The following is a 24,412-nucleotide window of genomic DNA, read 5'->3' on the forward strand; positions in this document are numbered from 1 at the left end:
GGCTTCCCAACGTTTTACATTCACGCCCAACGTGGATTCCTTGACTATGAGCTGAGTTATACGCTGCACCCACCCATTGGGAAATGCAGGTATTGGAAGCATGTGACTGCACGGTTGTATATACATGCATTTTTCTGTGGAATAGCACGAGCCAATTGAGCAGCGGACGACCCGTAGCCATGGTTGGTCTCAAAGAAACCATAACAAATGAAACCAAACCAATGATTTGACTACTTGAAAAAATTGCAAAGGGGTCGTTGGCCTCCGACGCTTAGCGACCGAGAAAATGCTCAGAGAGAGTGACGGAGCGATATATCACACGTCACGATATCGTCTGCTGCCGTGATCGTCTTCGTTTGAAACGCTGTCCGCAAAGAGGTGCTTACCAATTTAAAACATTACATTATTCATTGATCAATACATATAATAAAAGAGTAGAAAAGCCTGATGAGTATTTCCTGTTAATGTATAAAAATCGAAGATCTGGAACACCTGAAGAAGAGTCATAATGGTCCAGCTAAACTATAGGAAAAATATATTTCAATCGTATGAGCATCTTCTGTATAAGTATCGTTACGCTTTGTCTGTACAATTAAATTTCTCTAATTAATGTATTAATTTTGACTCGTTACCAAAAATTTCCGGCCATGCAAACGAAGTCACGGGCATCAGCTATACGTGCATGATATGTAGACTACTTCCTAACACTATAAAATCAAAACCGTCCAAAAAAAATCTTTTTAGATATCATTAACTATATAATATTTAAACATAATAACACCAACATTACTAATGAATTCACATAAACTTGTTCCTTACAATCTTCGCTCCGTGGTCCTCAAACTGTTTTTTGAATATCCAAATCTTCCCGGAGTCCGGCAACCCCGCGAACACTGCTCCTCCAAGCCAAGCCAGAGCATATGCTTCACCTGAAGTTAAGATGTTCACTGGCCTGTGAATACTCTCTTCTATCTCAATACCCAACCTTCCTGGTAATCCAGGAATCATGGACATTCCACCGCATGGAACTATAGCATCAAACAGTTCAGTTCTCAAATCAGCATCACACTTCATAGCCGCTGTTATTACTGCATCGTGCAAAGAAAGAATGCCTTTGTCCTCACCCATCACAAGAGTCGGCTGGTAAAACATTTCGCCAGCCATGAAGACCTCTTGACTTATGTCCACTGCTTGTCCGTCGGGCAGGATATGCTCTCTTTTGTAATTCCTTCTGGACATAGCACAATCTGATGTTATATATATCTGCTTTTGAATATTTCCTAAAATCTCTAAAGTGTGTATTCCAAAGTCGTGGCCCCTGTCTCGAAGAGAATCATTGATGTAGTTGATCACTTGAATGCCTGCATAATTAGTCATCATGTGAGCGTACCTTGTGAAAAGAAGAATGGGAATTTTATACTTCGATGAAAATCTACAAGGGTGTGATCGCCACCCGAGGAATAGAATCACTTCGTATACTTCTGAGAATATCGTGCGACGAATGTAAAGCGATGATAGATTCCAAAAGAGGATTAAGTCCGACAGGCGACCATTTGCAAAACCAAAGCTGAATTTTCAAAAAAAATACTTAAAGTTAGGTATTTCTTCAGCAGAAGTCAAGAAAAAACCCACCAAAATTAGATGAAATAAAATAACGATAAAAAAGAAGTCAAAAATTAATAATTACAAATTCACAACGTCATATAAAAAACTTAAGTTGATATAGTGACGATTGTGTCCCTAGAGTAATTCATCGTTCTCAGCCAGATGAGAGCTTAAAGGGATGCCGCAAAGGACCCCTTAATACTATTCTAGTAATATTTAGGTTACCAGCTGGGTAAACAGTAATTTGTAATCCAAAAACGAAGTGGAACATGATACAAAACCCATATAGTTACTTGATGACGCCTCCTTCATAGACGGGGCTGATGTCGACGGTATCATGGCCCAGGTCCACACACATCCCAGTAGTGAAACCTGAAGCATACAGGGACATCACCGGCTGGGGCTGGATGCACAAAGCTGGAGTGTTCAGAGTCTCAAAGAACACTTCACAGCAATGGATTCTGCAAAATAATTCAAGCTAGTTTAGGGGGACCACAGGCTGCACATCACCATCTGGTTATGAGTTAACAATTTTCTTTCTACCCTGTAGTTGTGTCTCACTGCTGGTCAACGTCACCATCTACCTAACTATAATTTAAATAATAATAATAAATAATAAATATATTAGGACAAATCACACAGATTGAGCTAGCCCCAAAGTAAGTTCGAAACTTGTGTTACGGGATACCAACTCAACGATACTATATTTTATAACAAGTACATATATAGATAAACATCCAAGATACGGGTCAATCAGAAAAAGGTCATTTTCCATCATGACCCGACTGGGGATCGAACCCGGGGACCACTCGGTTCAGTGGCAAGAACTTTACCAATGCGCCACCAAGGTCGTCAAACTTTAAATGATAGATGTTAGCATCTCACTCCATAACCCAGTAGTCCACTGGTCCATCCCATCCATATAATACAAACTATGTAGCTCCCTTCCTGGAAATATTTTGGCAGATGTGGACCACAGCTACCCTGTCCTTTCGTATGTCCCAGTGGTACATTAATGTATAGATCTCCGCAGATGCCATCCCGCATTTAGATCAAATGGTATAAAAGCTTCGTTCATGTACCTTTCACCTCGTGAATGCCTTGAGAGACCACGAAGGTCCTCATGGGCTCGTGGCTTTCAAAGAATACCAATGAATTAAATACTGGTTGGTCTATGAGTTAGTCTGTGGCTCAGAGATGAATAAGAGTTTTGATGAAGATTGCACCAGACATCTTTGTCGTTTACTAGTCACACAGTATACTATAACCTGCCCAGAAAAATGCACAGTGCGCCATTTTGTTTAACCCAGTAACGTCACCGGCGCAGGAAAACTCAACATAAGGAGGTACATCTCACCCTACATCTTTCTTCTTTGACAAAATTACATTTTTCTTCTTTGACAAAATTACGTGTATAAAAATTTAAACCAGTTGCAACTGTTTCTGAGCTAGGAATTGCCTGTATTTCAGGTCAAATTAAACTGTTTTAGTGCGTTTTCCCACCGTGTCTATCCGCGGCGCGTATGCCGAGTGTAGATGCGGTTACCGTGGTGTGGTTCATTAGTGTTCACGGTGCCACCACGTTGTCCCGTCTCCACGCGACAGATGACGCAATGAACGTACATTGCCTGGTTTGTAGGCGAGCTTTTATTAACCACAAGCAAAATCCAGCATTGTACATCGGAACTACAAAGTTTGTCGCAATGTTTGCCGATAGTACGGAGCCGAGAATACGGAGAGCAGCCGTGCCGTAGCTATGTCCGTTTATCTATGCTGATTTTGTAAAATGGACTGTCCAGATTGTAATAATGTTTATTTTTTAGGGACAAACTTGTTCGTATAATGATTGCACCAGAAACATTGTTACAGTCTATGAATCATCACAGTGCTCTTAAATATCTATTTCTTTACAATTTTGTGACTTCGTCATCTACCCTTTGTAAAGCGCGTTTTAAAATACATCAACAAATATTGTCCCATCTATTTGATGAAACATTCATTGAATGCATTTATGCATCTGCCTTCAGCCGGGAAACTCAACGTGTTTACCTTTAAAATTTCCGACATTACTCGCTCTACTGAAAATACCCATACTACTAATACTTCCTGCGAAAAGGTAATTCGTCTCGCATAGGATATTATGTTTATATTGTGTTTACGCTGTAATTGCCAAACACAAAATACCAGGTTGCCAATCAATCATTTAGACGTGAATAGAACATTTGGTGCATAATTGAAAATACCATGGGTGCTATTCACGGACTGGATTCTCGGTGCTTTAGATTAAATTGAAATGTTTCAGGAATAGCCCTTTATTTTGACCGTGATTCCATTGAAATTTGTAAAATGTTTTGTAAAAGATTAAATTCTATTAAAATTTAAATTCTTTGTCACTTTTCATGAACTCTTTCATTTATTATCTTTATTTTCATGTCATTAATTATTGTAGATTTTGAGTCATACTCGGTAAATCTAACCAGTAAACATTTAAATACTCGTAGCATTTAAATACTCGTAGTATTTAAATGTTTACTGGTTAGATCCGGTATTTCGATAAAGTTTATGGTAGGGCTGCTGGTACGGACACGTTTTGCCAATGGTCAGAACCATGACAGTATGTTGAAGTATGTAAGGAAACAACTCAGGATATCGAAGTGTTGTAGAAATGCGGACCCAGGGCTCCAACGCCCTATGGCTGAGAAAGAAACCGGAAAAATGCTCAGACATAATAGAGTTCATTAAACAAACGGATCCATAGATCTCATTACGGCAGGGATGTGAAGCAAAACGACTTCTAAAAATATGTCCAGTGCATGGAGTTTCTATTTTTTTGTTGCCCAGTCCTTTGTGCGGGGTAATAAAAGTGGCTTTTACTTTGAAGTTGGTTCGATAAAAGCTGTTTTATCCCTGAAATAAGGGGAGATTTCAAATATCTAGTCCTATTATCTCCACGGTCGAACTCCATAAAAGGATTTTAGAAAAAATGTGAAATTTTACATTTCCTATCGGACTGGTCAGTCTCGTTTGGTTACGCTACTTAAATGTTCACATTTTTTCCAGTTCATTTCCCTTTCACGATATCTACGAGTACCATATATTATTGTGTGTACTAAGATATTTATTTAAACTCAATCTAACAAAATTCGAATTGTCAGGTTTAGTTTAATTTGCTTGAAAATTGTAGACAATATGAAAAATTGTATCAATCTAATCTTAATTCTAATTAATGCTAATGAAAAATATCCTAAACAGCCGTCTCGCCTTTTAACCAATGTTATTATTTTCCTAAAATCGGGCCGAATCAACAGGGATATACAGAATAGACAATGACCTAAAATTTGTTAGTTCCGTCACGTGGTGGACTCGCGATTTATTATTCAGGTGATCCAATCGATTACACATCATCTGTCATAATTCTAGGTCAGCTCGGGAACGTGACCCTAAGGCGCGACGTCGTGCCGCTTCTTGAATATTCATATTCGTTTTTTTATCCTATTAAGCAGGCAAACAAGCGTGCGGTTTATCTGATGATAAGTGGACACAGCTTATCATCAGATAAACCGCTACGCCTGCAATACTAGGGACATTTCTTACTTTGTAGCTTAGGGCTTTTTGCCACAGTACCCTTTGATTACACTGCCTCTCATTCTCTGGGATACATAGTCTGCAGAACTGATGGCCATTGGGGCAGAAAAGTTCTAGAAGCAGTCACGTACTGGCAAGCGCAGCGCTGGTCATCAACAAACTGACGATATCGGTCAAAGTCACAAGAAGACGCTGGACACAAATTATTTCTAATCGGTTTTTGTGAGTAGCCTGTGCCCAGAAGTGGTCTTCCTGTGGCTGAGATGATGACCATTACCCAGGTAATTAAAGGCCAAGGCAGTATTATCAGATGTTGATGAAGGGAAATCTGAATAGTGTCTCATACTTCATCCCATGCGAATTTTCGCTTATTTCTTTTATAGTTATTATGGTTACTGATGAACGAGAAGTGAGACCTCACTGTTCCGGTACGCCCCACGCAGTATTGTATGTAACAACTGCATGCGTGACCTACGTCAATGTCAAACCTATTGAGAACAACGACCAATCAGCCTCTCTGATTGGAAATGTTTAATCACGTTTGCTTCTCTCGCTAGCTCGTCGTCATTAGTTTTATTTATTAACAGTTACTATTATTACAGAAATCAGTATACAATAAAAACAAGAGATTTCAAAAGAAATAGTTGTTATTGTTAATTATTTAATACGGGCATATCTAACGCGCACGTACTTTTTATACTTAGATAGATAAAGCATTTATTTCTGCCACAATCACACACATGCACAACATAAAAAGGAACAGGTATAAAAAAGAGGGTACGTAGAAAAACACACATAAATATTATACAGTGCAGCTGTGTGTGTATTGCAGCAACAAAAAGGCCGCAGCTCGGTGCAGTGATAGTATTGCTTGATGAGCGATCACTGATTAGCTGGAGCCTGTAATGAGTGAGAGGAGGTGCGATCAGACTGTGGTGAATAGATGAGCTGAGAGAAATGTAGCTGAGAGATACTTCGCACATTTCAGGTCGTGTTACAACGAACCGTGGTCAACGAGCGACTCTCTTCGCTTTGCTCGACTTAGTGGCGCAACTGAGTGTTGTATAATAACAGCTGAACTTACTTTTCTTGCATAGTAGTGTTAACGTTGCTGCTAAGGATGACGCCCCTATCCTCCGGCGCCACTTTCAGCTCGCGGTAGAGGACGTGGTGCCACACCCGTTCCATGTTGTCCCAGTGGGCGATACGGCCGTTCACCACGGGATTGCTCAGCTCGTAATCTTCGATCCTATCAATAGCATCGTCACCGATGTACACTTCATAAGGCTTACGGCCGTAGCTCCCCTGAAAAATAAAAAAACCATCACCTATTAAACATCTTAACATGGACATGGATAGTAAATATAGGTGACACAATTTTAGCCTTTTTTTGAAGAACTGCGCCTTTTCCATCCTACTGTCGTCCCCATCTTTTTCCAAGTCGTTCTATCCAATCGAACATTCTAGAAGATATGGGGCTGACCAAGAAACTACTTACTATGGAATCATTACATAAAATAAATGGACATAAAATACTCTAATATAGAAATCTTACTTTTACAATCTATTAGAAATCCTTTGCTTTTAAGAGACTTAAGTACATCCAAGTACCAAAGTAAATCCTTTGTTTTTAAAATCCTTTTGGTTTTAAGAGACTTGATATTATTACGCATTACTGTTAATTTAGTTTTATGTGAATTTGGTAATTGATTAAGAAAATGAATATATTGCTTACTAGCGGTCCGTCCCAGCTTCGCTCGGGTAAAACCATATTGAAGAAAAGCTAATGCTTCAGTATATTCATTACAAACATAATACGAAAATACAAATTATTTCTCTTTTAGTATAGATAATGATATGGATTAGTAAGGATAACGACATCTTGTAATTTATTATTGTCTCACATTCTACTTGGGGCAATGTATTCCCTGGTTGGAATCCTACTCGTGCTACAGGAGTTTGTATGATTTTTTATAAACTTATGTGTGAAATGGAGAAGGCAATGGCAAACCACTCCATTAATAATGCCAAGAAAGTTGTTGTGTGTATTTCATTCCACGTAATAACCACGACCCTCAGCCATGAGGAATACGACTATGAAGAAGAAGTATGGATTTACCAAATCTATTGATAAGAAAATCTACATTCGGCTGATGAAATTCAATAAATTAGTTACGCAATTAGTACATTCTTCTCATTCATTTAGAGTGTGTCACTGGTAACACTGTTGTCAGATCTTATTCAAGTCGCCCGAAGGCATCTGACGTGACTTTTACGACATATCTAAGTGGAAACAATAGCAACGCGATATATGAAAACGTATATGAATGGTAACTCTATCCATTTTAATCTTCCCGAGTTACGGGGTAATAAACTCCAAGTTCAGCAAAGTTTTATCAATTCTGTAATGGCGCGACTCTTCCAACATTTATACGATTTTGGTATAATTATAAAACTCGCCTTCAGATACACTCTGAGCTTTCGGTTGTCAAGTTTCTTTCATCTTGTTGATTGGAGCTACAAGTATAAATGCGCCTGTGGGAATTTCGGGATAGAAAGTATCCTATGTATTTTTCCAGGTTATATACTACTTGTGTACCAAATTTCATAACAATTAGAGACTAGTGGAGTTTTACTTGAAAGAGTAACAGTAATATATTACTACTACACCCGCAATGCGCCCGCCCCACGTGTGATGGGAAATATCGTGTGGAAACCTACACTTGCATCAGTTAACTTTGGTGTTAACTTTAACTTGCGCAGGAAAACGCCACGCCATTTTGTCTGAGCGACAGTGGCGCGCCGGTCAAAGTCAACGTTATTGAAAAGACAATAGCAAAGCGTGGTTCGATTCCCGCTAGATTCCATAATATGAATGAACATTTATTGCCAAAAATTACAACATCACAACACAAATTAATGATAACAAACATGTAATTAATAAAATCTTATACATACAAGTAAATACAAGTGTGCAAGCAGAGTTGTCACAAATGTTGTGCCGCGAGTTCATTTCGGCAAATAGACGCATTCAGCATATGCTACAGTCACATCAGTAACTTCAATGCTGATTTTCAATGGACCAACCGCGAACGGGTCACGGGACCTACATAAATATACATTTATCTCATGATTATTTACAAAAATAAAATGCCAATCACTTGATACAACCGCCATTGATATTGCCAAAGAAAGTCTTCGTGTGTATTTCGTTCCACTTAATACCACAACATGAGGACGCGTCTTAGAATGTAATATTTCGTTTCGATACTAACCTTCAGATAGTTAGGCCTGCCAACCACAGTCCGGAACATGGACACGGGATGGTTGTCGCAAGCAAACCCAGCTTTGAGCATATTGCTACCATTGTCTATGATGACCACTGGCTTCTCAAACACCATATTTTATTGCAGATCAACAAAACAGCATATCACTTATTCGACGACGTCGAAAGATCACTGTCGAGTCGTGTCGTGTCCAGTGACAATTTTATTTTTTCTTTTTCTTTTCAAAGTTAAATAAAAACCGTTTTAATAGAGCAAGGATTCCGCATATTATGTACACGCTCGAATACTACGTATGTTCTTGTATCTGTGATATAAATACTAAGTATAATAATTTTTACACATAAATCTTCGTTAGGAATCAAACCATCTATTAAAAAACCCGTTCAAAATATGTTGCGTAGTTTTAAAGATCTAAAAGCATATACGTATATATAGGACTGACAACTCTATATATATATATTTATATATATACAAACTCATGTGGCACGGGTAAGACCTGGGACCTTTCGATCCACAGGCGGGCGTATTAACCACTATACCATCACCGCTTCGTATCGTAGTGGAGATAGCTCGGTATTTTATGATTTATTTATTTAGTTCACCAGATTTGGGTCTTGGTACAAAGATCAACTTGTGGGTACCTCACTCTCGTCTATTTCTGCTGCCATATGCTATGAGAGAGGCGATGTGATTACAGGGTACTGTGGCAAAAGATCCTAGGCCACAAAATAGGCAACGCGCATTTGACCTGGTGTTGCAGGCGTTGACAGGCTGCAGTGACCATTTACCATCAGGTGGGGCGCATGCCTGTTTGCTTGCATGGTAGCATAAAAAATATAAAAGTTTTTTGCACTTAAATACATTTGATGACACAATAGACAGATGGATTAAAGTGGATATAAAAGTGGAAAAGGATCCATCAAATCTTCAAGATGGATTTAGTGGATGTAGGGGACTTTTGCTATGCCATATGGGTTAATGTAGGTTATCATTTTGTTTTCAAGCGAAACGGTACCCTAAAAATGTTTTCATAACAATATGAATGACATAACGCCACTTTACTAATTAAGAAGGTTATGACACAGTCGAAAAGTTATGAAAAGGAAACGGAATATGTCCGTGTATGAACATTGCAATGTAATGTGGTGAGGTCTGAGGGCAAACTTCTTGAAGTTGTATGAAAATATGCTTGGGATTTAGTGGACATTCCAAAAGAATTGTGTTTTTTATATTTGTGGAAAATATCACTCCTTGTAGTGCAACTTTGCAATTTACATCTCAACATATAGTCGATTCGCAGTGAGACGCAACTAACCAATCACAGTGCGCCATTGTAACGCGACGACGGCCACACCGCAATGTGATTGGTTCGCTGCGTCTCAATTCGATAGTGAGAAGTTGAATCCTGAAACGCGTACATCGCCATCGTAATAGTACAGTCGACTGCATGTCAAGATACACTGATGGATCTTTACATTGTAGTAATATGTGCAATGAATTTGAATAAATTTGTTAACGTTAATTTGATAATAGAAGTTTCCCGAATATTGTATAAAAACGGTCCGCCGTTTGGGCAAAGTGTTAAGCGATTTTTAATCCACGTTATAATGAGTCATACTATTTTACAAGACCAGTTTGGTCCCTGGGCTCCACTCCAAATAAATTCGATAATACTGGGTAAAGTATTTTTTATTCTTTTACTGCTTTTACTCTAACCCACTCATTAATTAAAATATACTCTGGTTAGGCCTGGAATAGTCGGGGATCGAACCCGGGACCTCCAGTGTAGCTGCCCGGGATGATGGCAATGACGCTAGAGAGGCCGTTGTATCTCAAAAGAACTTGTAGATGACTTTCTCGTCTCCACAGTCTTCGTACTCCTCGCTGGTGAGCCAGAAATCCTTCATAGAGTCTATGCCGGCCATCATGGAGCCTCCCGCCCAGGCTGACAATGACCTGTTCGGTATACCATCCACCTTCATTTCCACACCTAGGAAGATACAAAACAAAGTCGTGATGCCTCCAGCCTTATTTAACTCCTTTGCAATCCCAATCCTAATGAATATTATAAATACGAAAGTTTGCGATTATGTTTGTTACTTCTTCATGCTCAAACGTTGAGCCAATTTTCATGAAATTTGTTAATTAAGTAGCTGATACACCATGGACACAGAAAGTACGTAATTCCCGTAGAAGTTGGTGAAAAAGTCTCATAGTCAATGGCGTTTTATAAAGTAGATGGCGCTGTTGTGCATAAAATTACAATGTTTAAATAATTACACGCACACACACTAGGCGGTGTAGCTAGTATATGTGTAAAATGAGATAGCAAAAGAAAAATTACACAACCAAAGAAGGAAAAGACACGAAACAATCAATTGTATATATGCAATGTCCTATTCATTTACGTATCCAACCACATATACGTAAATACATTTAATATTTTTGCGTCGCATCGCATCACACTGCTTTGTCTCAATGAGGACGCGTGATTGAAATGTACATAATGATTACGGCGATATACAAAAAGATGATGAACAATACTTTACACCTTCCCACGGGAGGTGATGGTTGGTTACCTGGGTTTTTGATGTGCATTTCTGCCTTCAGTCTGTTGATCAAACCAGGGAACATCGTGGATCCTCCAGAGACCACTATATTTTTGAAGAATAATGGCCTGTAACAGAGTATTGAGTACCGAAATGTAAACACATTTTTCTTTTATGGGTATATCTTCCTGTATCCTTCGGTCCCCCTTCCTGTATACCCCCTCTCCTTCCGGCGTATCTCCCTGTCCTTTGATCGCATTCCCAGTTGCTTCTCCCCAGCCAAGGTCCAGGTTCCCGTAACCTACTTTTCTTCCGTTCTTCTATATGGCTACTGTGTGGCTTTTCTGTTATTTGTATTGTAGTTTCTCACTATATTATACCTAGGTAGGCCAGGTGCTTGGTATTCAATTGCAATTTGATACCTCTAAGCTTTCCTGATAAAAACCATCTTGACAGGGGGACCGCGAAGTGATTATATAGGGGTAGAATAAGGATAAAAGTTACGTATTTTGATGCTACTATGCCTAGATTTTTTTGTATGAACCATTCGTTTTACCTTCTATAGTGCAGCTGGCCTTAAGAATATAACAAGATTATTTGTCTCGCTATAGACGTAAAAGTTGACTCTTCTTGAAAAAGATCAACTATTAGACTGAAACTAGTCGACTTTTCTGTCGATCGCACGTGAGTTATCCGTAGTTTTCATTAATAATGTTTATTGGTTATAAATTAAAATCACACCTGTAATCCACGTCACATTTATTAATGCTGTTGAAGATAATATCCGGGATGCTTGCACATTTCTTGTTGGCCAGGCTGGGTTGGAAGAACATCTCTGGACACTGCGTCCGCTCCGGCCCCAGCAGGATCTTCTGGCCATCAGGCATCACGTACGATGCTTTGTCGAACTTGAGCTTGTCCACTTCCACGGCATAGTCATTGCTGACAAAACACATGTTCGCCTGTTGATATTATATAAAAACGATATCCATAATAGAACTATTACATTGTAATGTACAATGTCTGTACAGACATGCACTAAGAAACAGTTTAGGTTACAATTGGAATAATCTGACTAAGGTAGAAATAATATCCTCCAAAATTGGCGAATATTCAAAAGACTGCGGTGAAGTTCGTTGCGCCGCTTCTTCTTCACCAGAAGATGACAATAAGTAAAAAATAAGTAACCAGTGAGGACTGTGCCTCAGTCATAAGCCTACTGTATATCTAGGAACTGAAAATGGAGAGGATAAAACCTCTTCATTTTCTTTCTTGTATTTCTCTATTTTGTCTGTTTTGTCATCACAAAATCGAGTCCATAGTGCCGAAGCCTGGATGAAACGCGATCATCTGCCTGAGGTAATGTGCCATACATGTGCCATTATACGGCAATAAAATAATGATGAATTATAACTGACCTTAATTTCATTGACGATATCATTTTCGAAGGAGGTGTGGAGTTGGTATCCTAGTTTATTGATCAAAGAGCGCAGGTATTCGGTCAGAGCAGACCCGGACAACTCGGACGAGACTGTGGCGTGGGCCAGGGGAAAACCTTCGAATACTGGAGTGGCGGAGCAGCACGAGTGGCCACTGCCCCAGACCAGCCCTGATATGGGAATGAGAACAGGAGAGAGTCAAAAGTCAAATCACATATTGCTAAATGTTCATTTTGCATCGAACCCTCATTCAGAGAGGCACATTCAGACCTTTACAGGCATGTTCAAATTTAGACTCTACTTATCATTCCTCTCAAATCTGCGAACTATGATGTGTTCTGTTGAACACACGTTAATTTCTTAACGATGTGATCGTAGCTCGTAGTACTCGACGCGGGTCATTGGCCGATTTATAAGTGCGTTTGAAGCGGAGTTTGCGTATTGCGTATATGTTTGCGCGTAATATCTCGTTGGTGCGTAGGTATTGTAATAAGTTTAGTAACCGTTTCTTAAAGGAACTCCGCTCCAGTGTGATAAGCGAACTTTGTTCATTTTTTGCAAATCTAGGTCAGAGAAATACAATTTAATGTTGAATATATGTATTCGCTATAATCCATACTCCGCTTTTGTTAAATTAATAATATATTTCTATCTTTAATATTTTTAACCTCCGACACAAAAAGAGGGCTGTTATAAGTTTAACGTGTCTGTCGTAGCTCTCAAACGGACGAACCGAATTTCGTTTAGTTTTTTTTTTGTGTCATAGATAATTTTATCCCGAGTGTTCTTAGCCGAGTGTTCTTTGATGAAAATCGGTTGAGTCGTTCAAAAGTAGTAGCATAAAATGAATATTGAAAGAAGGTTTTTTTTTATAATTTGTCTAACAAATTTGTTGTTGTTACTGTGGCTTTGTACTTTCACTTATTTGTGCGCAAGTAACCCTGCACGGCGATAGCGGGCGAGCTGACGCGTAATAATTATATCTGCATCAGATTTTTATTTATAATGTTTCAAACGTCACTTCACTAACAAGCTGTATGGGTCGTTTCCACACGCGGCTGTATTTACTAAATGTATGATTTTAATATCCGTGTTTATAGCTATAAGTGTTTCGTTTTTATATTGAAGCTAAACACCGTTTTGGTTTTAGGTGACGTAGTGTGTAAAACTGTATTTTTGTTATGAAAATAAAATAAAACAAAATAAAAGAGGCGTAAGCGCCGGCAAGGTGTCGTAGCGGTGTCCTGGTGACGCTTCGTTGATGCGATGCGAAATACTTGCGTAACAGTGGCCTGCTAGACGTAAGAGATATCGTTTTTAATAAGAAATTAATTTATAAATAAAAGTGTAAGAAAAGTATAGTCGGAACGAAACGTGTCAACGAGCGAGGTTTCACTGCTCCGTCGAACTACGTCAATGGATCAACGTAGTAACGTACGTCATGACTGCAGTACGGTACCGTATGTCAATGTCAAACCTATATGTACAGTACAACAAAGGATCGTCGACGCAACGCATAGCAGTGAGGCCGCGCTCTAACTACTATGTTTTTGGAACAAATGGAAAAAAATAGAACACTTATATTTACCTGTCGTCCGGCCACTAGCGAACAGTGCTAGGATTGGTGCCTTAACCAAATATAGCCCTTTGATTGCAAACACTTCGAATAATATTTCCGCCATTTTTTTTCTGAAACACCAAAACGCCTTTTCATGCCGTCGTAGGACTGTAATTCCGGAACCGATGCTACGTAACCAGTTACGACTAAAAGTTCCGCTACATACGATACAATTTTTTTTACAAAGCCTCTAAGTATGTCTTTCTCATATGAGCGTATTTCGGTTCCTTCCTCAGTCATTGAGCGTCGGAGCCCAGATCCCGCTTTCCTACTTGTTCGTCTCCACTTAGCACGGTCGTCGGCACGCCTAGTTGTCAGACCATTGGCACGCATATTATCCTTGACAAAGGGGCAAACCCAAGGCTTGATGCCAAGCCAACACTTCTAGCGTTCGCCCTTTCTGCCTGGACGACAATACCCACTTTGTCACCCTCCTTATTAACCCTAATATTCACACATAAATAATGGTGGCTATATTCTGGGTAAGTCATTAGATTAATTTTGTGGGGGTACTTTAAACAGTTTGTAATAATAATAACCCATTTTAAAAGAATTACATAAAAAACGACTGCTGTCCTTTATCTAAACTATATACAGTTTAGTTTGCTTTCAGAAATTTTCCTTAATTATGTAAATACCGCCTTAAATTTGTATTATACATATAAAAAAACAAGTTGTATAACATTTTAGCGGTGGCTATTTAAAACCTGACTGTGACACACATTCGACTATCGAGTTCTTCTTAAAGTTATTCGACTATCAACTTGCTCAACATTTTTTTATATAGCTACCTATCTTCATCTATCATACTTAGATTGTTCTAACAATATTATAATTTCATCGTTAATTTTGAGTTATAAAAACACGAAATTGTCCGGGGTGAAACATTTTGACGATCCAAGTTTATCATAAAGCATCGTAACAATGTACAATGTACATTAATGCATTCTACGCATTCACAAATATAGTTGCAGCGTGTATTTGTAAGTTAAATTGTATCTGAAACATACCGACGCCAGATGGAAATTGTATTGTATAAAACAATAGCTGCAATTCAAAATTTGCGCTTTTGTATACAGTAAATGCGAATATTATTGAACTTTGTATTCAGAATCATTAATGTAAATCACAGTCGAATTCACTATTAATTGGTACTTATCATAAGTTTATATTTGGATGTTTTAATGAAACGGGTTGCCCGGAATAGAGATAATTTTGGCGCTCGATAATTAATAAATATATAGGGATAAATCACACAGATCAATCTTTAAATTAAGTTGAAAACTTGTGTTATATGATACTAACTTGCGATACTATATTCTTTAACGTTTACATACAAAGATAAACATCAAAAACCCAGGTCAATTTGAAAAATATCAATTTCCATCTTGACCTGACCGGGGATCGAACCCGCCACCTCGACAACGGTAATGGAGGTTGTCGCTAGAGGAGGTCTTTACCCAAAGATTTAAAGTTATTTTTTATACTATAAATAGTATCATACTTCTCTTTAACAGTCGACATAGCATGGATAGCATGCACGACCCTCGAATGTTCAGGAGGCATACACAATTGGGAGTAGAAGACATGATGCCACAAGTTCTCCATGTCATCCCAATCGGTGATGTACCCGTCCGTGACGGGACAGTTTAGGTGGAGTGTCCCTCGATTCTTGATAGCATGGTCACCATAGTAGAACAGTGGGACTCCGTCGATGAAGCCAGTGTGGCGGAATCTGAATGTCAACAAAAATATCTGATCTGTTATGTCGCTAAACTTGATGGACTCTGTATGCCGAGTTGCAGATTGTGGTAATTAAAAGCACTTATACAAACTATGCAATATTCATGAATTCGCGTTGGCATTTGTCTGAGTTTGGCGATAGTGTTGACTATACACCCTCGTGTGGGGGTAAATATAATATAGAACGTGCCGCTCCTTCGCATTCTTTGCAGATTTCAATAAATAAATAAATATATAAGAGCAAATCACACAGATTGAGTTAGCCCCAAAGTAAGTTCGAGACTTGTGTTATGGGATACTAACTCAACGATACTATATTCTATAACATATACATATATAAATAACATCCAAGACCCGGGTCAATCAGGAAAATATCATTTTCCATCATGACCCGATCGGAGATCGAACCCGTGACGTCTCGGTTCAGAGGCAAGCACTTTACCACTGCGCCACCGAGGTCGTCAAGATTTAAAAAGGTAATGGCTACAATTTGGTTACTTCTCATAGGCAAGAAATCTATATCTCAATTCCGACAACAAGCCCGCCGTACAGCTGAAAGGGGCTTTGGAATTTCACAACTTTTGACTGTATGTAATAATATTTTTTGAGTGCAAGTGGCTCTCAATTTCACGCCAAAAAATCCGGCTACCGTCTGTGCCTTTTGGAAATAAACTGGAATATTGGGCGTGTTAACTCATGTAAGATTTTAACGCCATAATTGTATTTATTACGTAAATGTTTTAGAATAAACAGTCTCATATTTTACAGACTATATAGTTACGTTAGTAATATTCCACGAACCGATTTACGTTTTTCTTATAAAAAATACACAATGGGAGTCACGTCGTTAACTGAAAATAATAGTTAATTATACCAAAGCTTAAAACCGGAAAATGAAAATATATTTTTTATACTGGTTTTATCGGATATTCACGTTATTCATAATTGCTCACCTCCGGCGGACTTTTTTACGAGAACATATTCTTCTGGATTTAACCTGGTTTAATCAAATACGCCCAAGACAAAGACAACGCTATATATTTTTTCTCTACTTCACTCTGTTGTCAAGGGTCGTACGAACATTTATTTTAGTATCAACAGACAATTTGTACAAAATCGAAATGAAAAAGTTCATCTTAAGTGTTGAACCGTAATAGTAAACGCTCTGAGTCGGATATTAATATATCGAGATGGAAAATCGAAGTATTTTGAGCGAGGCGCGTCGACCCCCGCCTTGATAATTACGCGGAGGGCGAATGGCGATTTGCGATCGATAACTCAGCTTTTTACTCCATTTGCGACGATTACACGTTAATATTCCAAATAAAGTACTCATTTTTGGGATTGCTTTATTTATAGTGGACTGGTATAGTGCTTTTAGCATTAAGCCCGCAATTTTATACCAATTTGGTAATTGAAGCTAATTAAAGTTAAATATTTAAAGTAATTGAATATTTTGTGTTAATGTTTCTCCAACTTTAGTTATTGGGAATGTATTTTGACATCTTAGCGCATTTAATTGTACGGTTAACAGCACATTAGCCTACCCAAATTAATTGCAAACTCGTCCTTATTACCGCGGTATAAAGATCCATGCACGGTAACCTGACACGCGGTCGACTGTACGTCCAGGTGCATATCAATGTGCATACCGCTTACTTCATACCAAGTATGTTCTAATTCAAATTGTATATATTTAACGGTATAGAATCAGTGGTCGAGTACCGTACCGTAACATCCCAGATATCAGGTATATACTGCCCAGATTAGAAAAAATATGACAGAAAACATAGTAAGGCACCTGTAAATGTGGTCACTATGACTTATAAATAATAATAAATTAATAAATATTACACATCACACAGATTGAGCTAGCCCCAAAGTAAGTTCGAGACTTGTGTTATGGGATACTAACTCAACGATACCATATTTTATAACAAATATATATATAGATAAACATCCAAGACCCGGGCCAATCAGAAAAAGATCGTTTTCCATCATGACCCGACCGGGGATCGACCGGGGACCTCTCGATTCAGTGGCAAGAACTTTACCACTGCGCCAGCGAGGTCGTCAATCATCTCATGGCTGAAGGTCGTGGTTATTACGTGGAATGAAACACACACACACAACAACTTTGTTGGCGTTATTTATGGAGTGGTTTGCCATTGCCTTCTCCATTTCACACACAAGTTAATAATCAACCAGTGTGCAGGTTTCCTCACGATGTTCTCCTTCACCGGAAGCAAGTGGTGGTCGATGAAAACTACTATACATAAGTCAGACTGGTATACAAACTCATGTAGCACGAGTACGATTCGAACCTGGGACCTTTCGATCCACAGGCGGGCGTCTTAACCATAACACCACCACCGCTTCTTTGTGTTCGTTTTCGGCTATGGTGATTGGCAAATTAATCCTCTCGACTTTGGCTTCCTTAATGTACCCTCAAACATCTAAAGATAAATACATATTTTTACAAGGTTTTATTTAACTTGCAATGTATGTTGCTACCTCTATGTCCCTATGTCTCGGATGGAATCTTCTAACTCGATGTTAATCAGTTGTCTTCAACCTATTGAGCTGAAATTTTGTACACGCATTTAGTTCTGATGACAATGCATCAAACATGACATAGATGGTGCACCCTGTAACGGCTCCAGACGTGGAAACTCCTCAACGTTTTACTGCACGGTCGTGATTTTAGATATCTCTGGTAACAGTAATGGCTTTTGTTATAACAATGAGAGCAATGTTTTTTTAAATATAATATTTAGATATTCAAATGGTACCTAGGAAGGTAATAACTATGATTTAACTTATATTTAACCACCAATATATGGATGGTTGCTGAGTTTGTAAGAATGTTAACCAACCTGCCGACAATGGACCGCATCACACATCTTGGAAACGATTCCCCTGCAAACCCAGCCTTCGTAGTCTCAGAACCTATATCAAATACCACTCTTGCTTCTTCAAACGACATCGTTGATACTATAGCCTACTAGATTTAATTAATCCTAGTTGTCATATTATTGTCGTAGTTTTTTTTTTAAGTATAATAGACCCTCCACCGTAGAAAATTTAATAAATATCGAAGCTCGATCTTTCCCACGGCATTTATCATTTTGTTTTAATCAGAATCACAGTTTAAATTTAAAACTTATTGAAGTCAAAAAATTGTTTAAACCAAGTTTACCGATGACTACCAAAGCGCAGATGAAGAAGATGCGGCGCAACAAACTTCAGCTTTTTCTTCAAAGTTATATTTTTTTATTGCTATATACGAGTATAATTGCTATTTTATAAGCGAAGTCTTATTATAACCAACTGTAATATGATCACTTTTTGGCACATAATATGTAGGAAACGGTACGGGATATCTACATTACATAGCAGGAAGCGGGATTGGACAAGTTTGCGGGACGAGACACACAGCGGGAAACGGGAAATTGAACTAAAGATGAGAAAATATGCGAATTAGAATCATATATATTTACCAGTTTTACAGTGTACGCGATAAAAAAAATACTGAGATTTTGCTATGAAATTCACGCGGGCGAAGCCGCGGGCAAAAGCTAGTTGCTATATATCATTGCTATTTTATAAGCGAAGTCTTATTATCACCAACTGTAATATGATCACTTTTTAAATATATCTATGTAATTAGACTGTGACATCCACGAATAAATAAATAATTGGGAAACGAGGTGGCTTGATTGTAAGGAGTAAACGTAATAATACTTTACAACACGCCAGAAATAATGCATGAATTTAGTAGACTTTACTTGAAATTCCCACAAAAGCAAAGACAAGGGGAACAGCTAGTAACTTTATTTTTATTATTTCTTATTGATATTTTTCAATATCATTAAAAAAGTGCCATTTGAAGTAAGTTCGAAACTTGTGTTACGGGATACAAACTCAACGTTAATAAAATATGTATATTAGATAAACGTCCAAGCTCCAAGTCTGTCTGAAAATTATAGTTTTCCCGTTTCCATTTCATTAAAGTTAAAACCCGAGACTCCAGTAAGCATTCTACACGCTGCAGGCTGCACACTACATAATTCGCACGTGTAAATATGATTTGCGATATGAAATAATTATTCGAATTCGTTACACTGTTTCCATGAACAGTTCGAAAAACTATTTCACTGAAGTTGTGTAACAAATGTTGATGTAGAACAATATTTGAATTGTGGCAAAGTACACAAGAGAAATGGCAGACAATTCATAAAATTAACTTTGTTACGAACAAACATTTGACTCAGGTAATTAATAAAATTCACCAATTTCGTACAGTAAACTGTATTTAAACGTTCCCGTACATTTTTTATTCAGTTTCATTAGTACAAAGTAAATTTAATAGATTACATCCAGATATGTTAATCAATTGGGTATGAGAGACAGCATTTTTTACTGGAAATAGCCATTGTTCACTCAAAATTAATAATGAAGTTTGAAATTATATAAAAAAGAAGTATTGTACAAATATTTTAGCAGTGAATATGGCGTGTTTATAATGTACGAGAATATCTGCATCAAATCATTTGACTACATATTTAGAATCCATAAAATTGACTATTTGTTATTCTGGATCTCCAATATTTACTCTTACTATGTATGTTAATTTAGTAGAATTTTAATTACTTCACCGTTCACCTTTTGTAAAGTTTAATGGACCATGTTAAAAACCATAAAGATTATTCATTCATTTATTCATTCGTTGTGAGGCCACGAGTCCCGTTCTGGGTAAAAATAAACTTGGAAATTTGATTGTATATATACGACACGCTGTATAATCTAAACCACAAATGGAGACTACTATTTTTTTAAATAACACAATTTCCTTGAATCAGGATGACAAAGAAGGTAGCTAAATTGAAGTGGGACTGAGCGGGTCCCGTCTACCTCATGCATCCGGAGAGGTGGACACTTATGGGCCGCATGGATCAATCTACGGCTACCGGAAAAGAGGAAGATCAAAGACTTTCGACAAGAAATGCAGGGAACATTTTGGGGGAACCGAACCTCCTAAATTTCTACTCCCCAAAGCTGGACAAAAGGATCTTTAAAGATTGATACATAATGACATAAATAGCTGATAAAATACATAACATTTCTACAATTTAAATATCAGCAATTATAGCTATTACAGAAACAAACAAACGAAATGGATAACCGTTCAAATCAAATAAAATTTCATCACAACTCCCGCCGTCAAAATTCAAAACCGCTTTAACTTGAAATGCGAAATATAATATCCTTTATTGTAGGCAAATACTGAACGCAAAATACCGAGTTTTATCCGGGTACTTCTCGATTTAATATTATATTTGCTACATCTACATTCTTAGGGGAAGTGCTGGAAGTATTTACTGAATACCCAAAAGAGAAACAACAATTCTTTATTCAAGTTAAGATTTGAATTTTTCATAATATATATACCTATTCTGCCGTCAATAGGATAATTGCAGTAAGATGGCTCTAGCTGATTTCGAGAAAAACGCGGTTAAAGTTTTGGTACGAAAATCTTCAATAACTCCTATGTTTGTTATCACATGATGATGGTTGATACCTTAAATGAAAGAGAACCTCATCACCTATCTATTATTTACATTGGAAACTAATTGTAGGTAATAAGAAGCAAAAAATTACATTAATTTTGTTATACTAAGTATCTCCTAGAAGCATCTCCTATAAGCATCAACACAGGAAGTGGGTTCTTTACTGTATATATATATATATGCTTAGTTTCCATACAAGTTTATTTTTTTATGAGCATACATGCAGTACCGCACCATACTGTTTTTCAGATCAGACCACCCATTTAGTAAATATTGGCACTCTGCTTAGGGATAAAACAGTATATCTTCTTAGTGTTTATTTGCTCGGTCCATGCCCAATTTATGTACTATGTGTCATACTGTACTTATGCCGAGAGACTCTGAATAACAACTTTTGCCGTAAGTGTATCCACTGTAATCATGTTTTGTAATGTAAACAAAATGCTTAACTTACTGCAAAATTTTAATTGTTAACTTTGGATCTAAAATACATACAAACAAATGTGTATGTTACGAATGGAGATCTCGTTATCGTGATCATGGCTGTATATATAACTCGGTTTTGGCAACAATCCGACTTACTGCAATTATTATTAGTATTTTAAAGACGATTAAAATGTCCATTGACAAACTATAATGCTATAATGCCTTTGGTATCTCATAAAACCCATCAGCTTTCTTTCAATTCAGCATTTTCACTGTTGATTTCTCAGCTGTTGAGCTATTTTACTTTACGAGACGCCCGTCTCCACAATACGAGAGAAAACAACAAAATATATTCCGCGATTGGGTTAGAGTTCAATCCGTATTGACTCAATGTTATCCGGTTGTGTGATGCCGGCTACAGTATCGCCGATCTCAGACAGATGCCGACGTGAATGCGCGAACATTTCGTAGTTTGTATGAGAGCTTTTATTTATCACATACAATACCGGCAATGTATGCCGAATCCACCAAAGTTCGGCGACCTGTAGCCCGTATAACCGGCAAGAGAGGTCCCAGCTTCTGTGACAATATTAACAAAGGATAAGTCGTAGATATGTGTAACTTGATATAGGTAGCACGAATCGCTTGGTTTGGACACGTGATGAGAAATTTTACAACAATGTTATATAGATAGATCGAGAGATAAGGATCTCTTATCTCCACATGTTCTAACCTAAAAAATAACCTTATTTTGTAGATTCTGCTATGATTTTACATACGTGATACTTCCATGTATGCTTTTGTTGCCTATCAACAGCCTAGGTAATGAGTTCCTTAGTTTCCACGCCTCCTCTAGAGGACAGAGTGGGTCTATTCACATTCTAGGGTGAAACCACATGTGCTCTCTCTTTCTCTCTATCCTCTTCTTAAGACTTTTAAAAGAAGAGAGAAAATTGAAACACAAAATCATATCGTGAAAAAGTTCAGAATTTACACGTTTTTTTTGCCGGGTTCACTATTATCCACTTTCGGCGATCGACAGATGCCAACTACAATTAATGTACATTACCTAGCTTGTTGTGAAGGTGGAAAATAAATAGATAGACAATACTCAACGGCCCAAGCTAATATAACATACGCTGTATAACAAATTCATATATAAATAAACATCCAAGACCCGGGCCAATCAGAAAAATATCATTTTCCATCATGACCCGACCGGGGATCGTACCCGGAACCTCTCGGTTCAGAGGCAAGCACTTTACCACTGCGCCACCAAGATCGTCAAATAATTTCTCATCTATTTGTAAGTTTATCTGGGTAACAGAGGGAGAGCCCAAATAAAATCGACCCTCATAAAACGGAATTGATTTTGAGCATCGTGTTTGGGACCTATACGTTTCCGTGTACAATATTTTTTGGGATTTTACAACATTTTTACTGTGAGGTTTAGAAAATTGTTCAACTTTGAAATACACATGACAATATCACGTTTTCGGAAAATGTACATAAATGCAAATATTTTGCTTATGAAAGCTTTTGTGTAATAATATTTATACCTTATAGAAATTGCATCTACTTCTAAATTACTAAATTCTAAATTTATTCGTCTTGTGTCTTTTTTATTATCTTCTGTCAGTGTCTGTTTAAATATGTTATGCGTCAACTCGTGAACGGATGCTACATGGGGGAATAGGCCAGCTCGATTCTCATATATATTTCTTATTTAGTTAATTGTATTTTTATATCTATTTTCGTCCCCTTACTTATCTATACTATAGGGAACAAAACTGTTTAAATTAGTCTCATTATGGCTTTACTTCTCCGCACTTTGCGTTCCAAAATACTAGTAATTTCTAGCTTCTAGAAAGCTTTATAGTCTTAAAATTCGAGGTATCTTATTTCTAAATAAATACTTTGACTTGCCTACAATGTAATATGCCAATATTTGGTTAAACATCGATTGTAATCAAACATGTTTGATTACAATCGATGATACATCTGCCTGAAGTTGTTTGCAAGATAGCCCCATTCAATACTTATAGAACTCAATTTATATCTGTTCTATATGTTCGTCATCATCATCGCCAGCCTGTCAAGGCGCCTCTTAATTTAGCCATTGACCTCTTTTCCGTGCTGTTTGAATCTTGACCAATCTTGTTCTATATGTGATATGTTATATTTCGACTATCAGAAATTTCGTCAGCAAGCGGTCAAATAGGTCTTTAAAGTTATACGTACGATACTATCATATTATGCGTTTGTCTTATCAAATTCGAAATCTACGTGGAACGTCTCAAGGCTGTGCCCTGGGGCCTTCGCTCTCTGCATAGGGCATAGGGATGGACCAAATCAATTCGTATTCCATCCCATTCCATTTGGGGTAGCCCTTTGTTAAATTATCATATTACCTTGCTGACGCAGCGTGGGCCAGTATTTACTTTGGTAGGGTTTGGGTTGTGTGTACCTTTGTTGGCATCGTCGATACATTATTAATAATAAAATATTGGCATAACAATATTTTATTTATGCCTAGAATTTTTATATATATATTATTTTTCAGACCAAAGTCTGACTTTGGTATCGATTT

General features: G+C 37.6%; 3 protein-coding genes across 3 annotated transcripts in view; 1 reads left to right on the top strand and 2 right to left on the bottom strand.

Moving 5' to 3' along the window:
• LOC128682967 (dipeptidase 1-like) overlaps window positions 1-24,412 on the top strand; it is a 101,158-nt gene that overhangs the window by 45,446 nt on the left and 31,300 nt on the right. The window lies entirely within an intron of this gene.
• Window positions 750-8,734, bottom strand: LOC128682969 (actin-3-like). The gene is made up of 4 exons (XM_053768063.2): window positions 8,466-8,734; window positions 6,275-6,495; window positions 1,899-2,066; window positions 750-1,390 (listed from the first exon to the last, which is right to left on the bottom strand). The coding sequence occupies exons 1-4, from the start codon at window positions 8,589-8,591 to the stop codon at window positions 799-801; spliced, it is 1,107 nt and encodes a 368-aa protein (XP_053624038.1). The 5' UTR covers window positions 8,592-8,734; the 3' UTR covers window positions 750-798.
• Window positions 10,132-18,838, bottom strand: LOC128682968 (uncharacterized). The gene is made up of 7 exons (XM_053768062.2): window positions 18,703-18,838; window positions 15,588-15,818; window positions 14,054-14,154; window positions 12,445-12,635; window positions 11,768-11,988; window positions 11,057-11,154; window positions 10,132-10,467 (listed from the first exon to the last, which is right to left on the bottom strand). Exons 1-7 carry the CDS (start codon window positions 18,810-18,812, stop codon window positions 10,310-10,312), a joined length of 1,110 nt encoding a protein of 369 aa, XP_053624037.1. The 5' UTR covers window positions 18,813-18,838; the 3' UTR covers window positions 10,132-10,309.

This window comes from Plodia interpunctella, chromosome Z, assembly GCF_027563975.2.
Source record: "Plodia interpunctella isolate USDA-ARS_2022_Savannah chromosome Z, ilPloInte3.2, whole genome shotgun sequence".
Taxonomy (NCBI): domain Eukaryota; kingdom Metazoa; phylum Arthropoda; class Insecta; order Lepidoptera; family Pyralidae; genus Plodia; species Plodia interpunctella.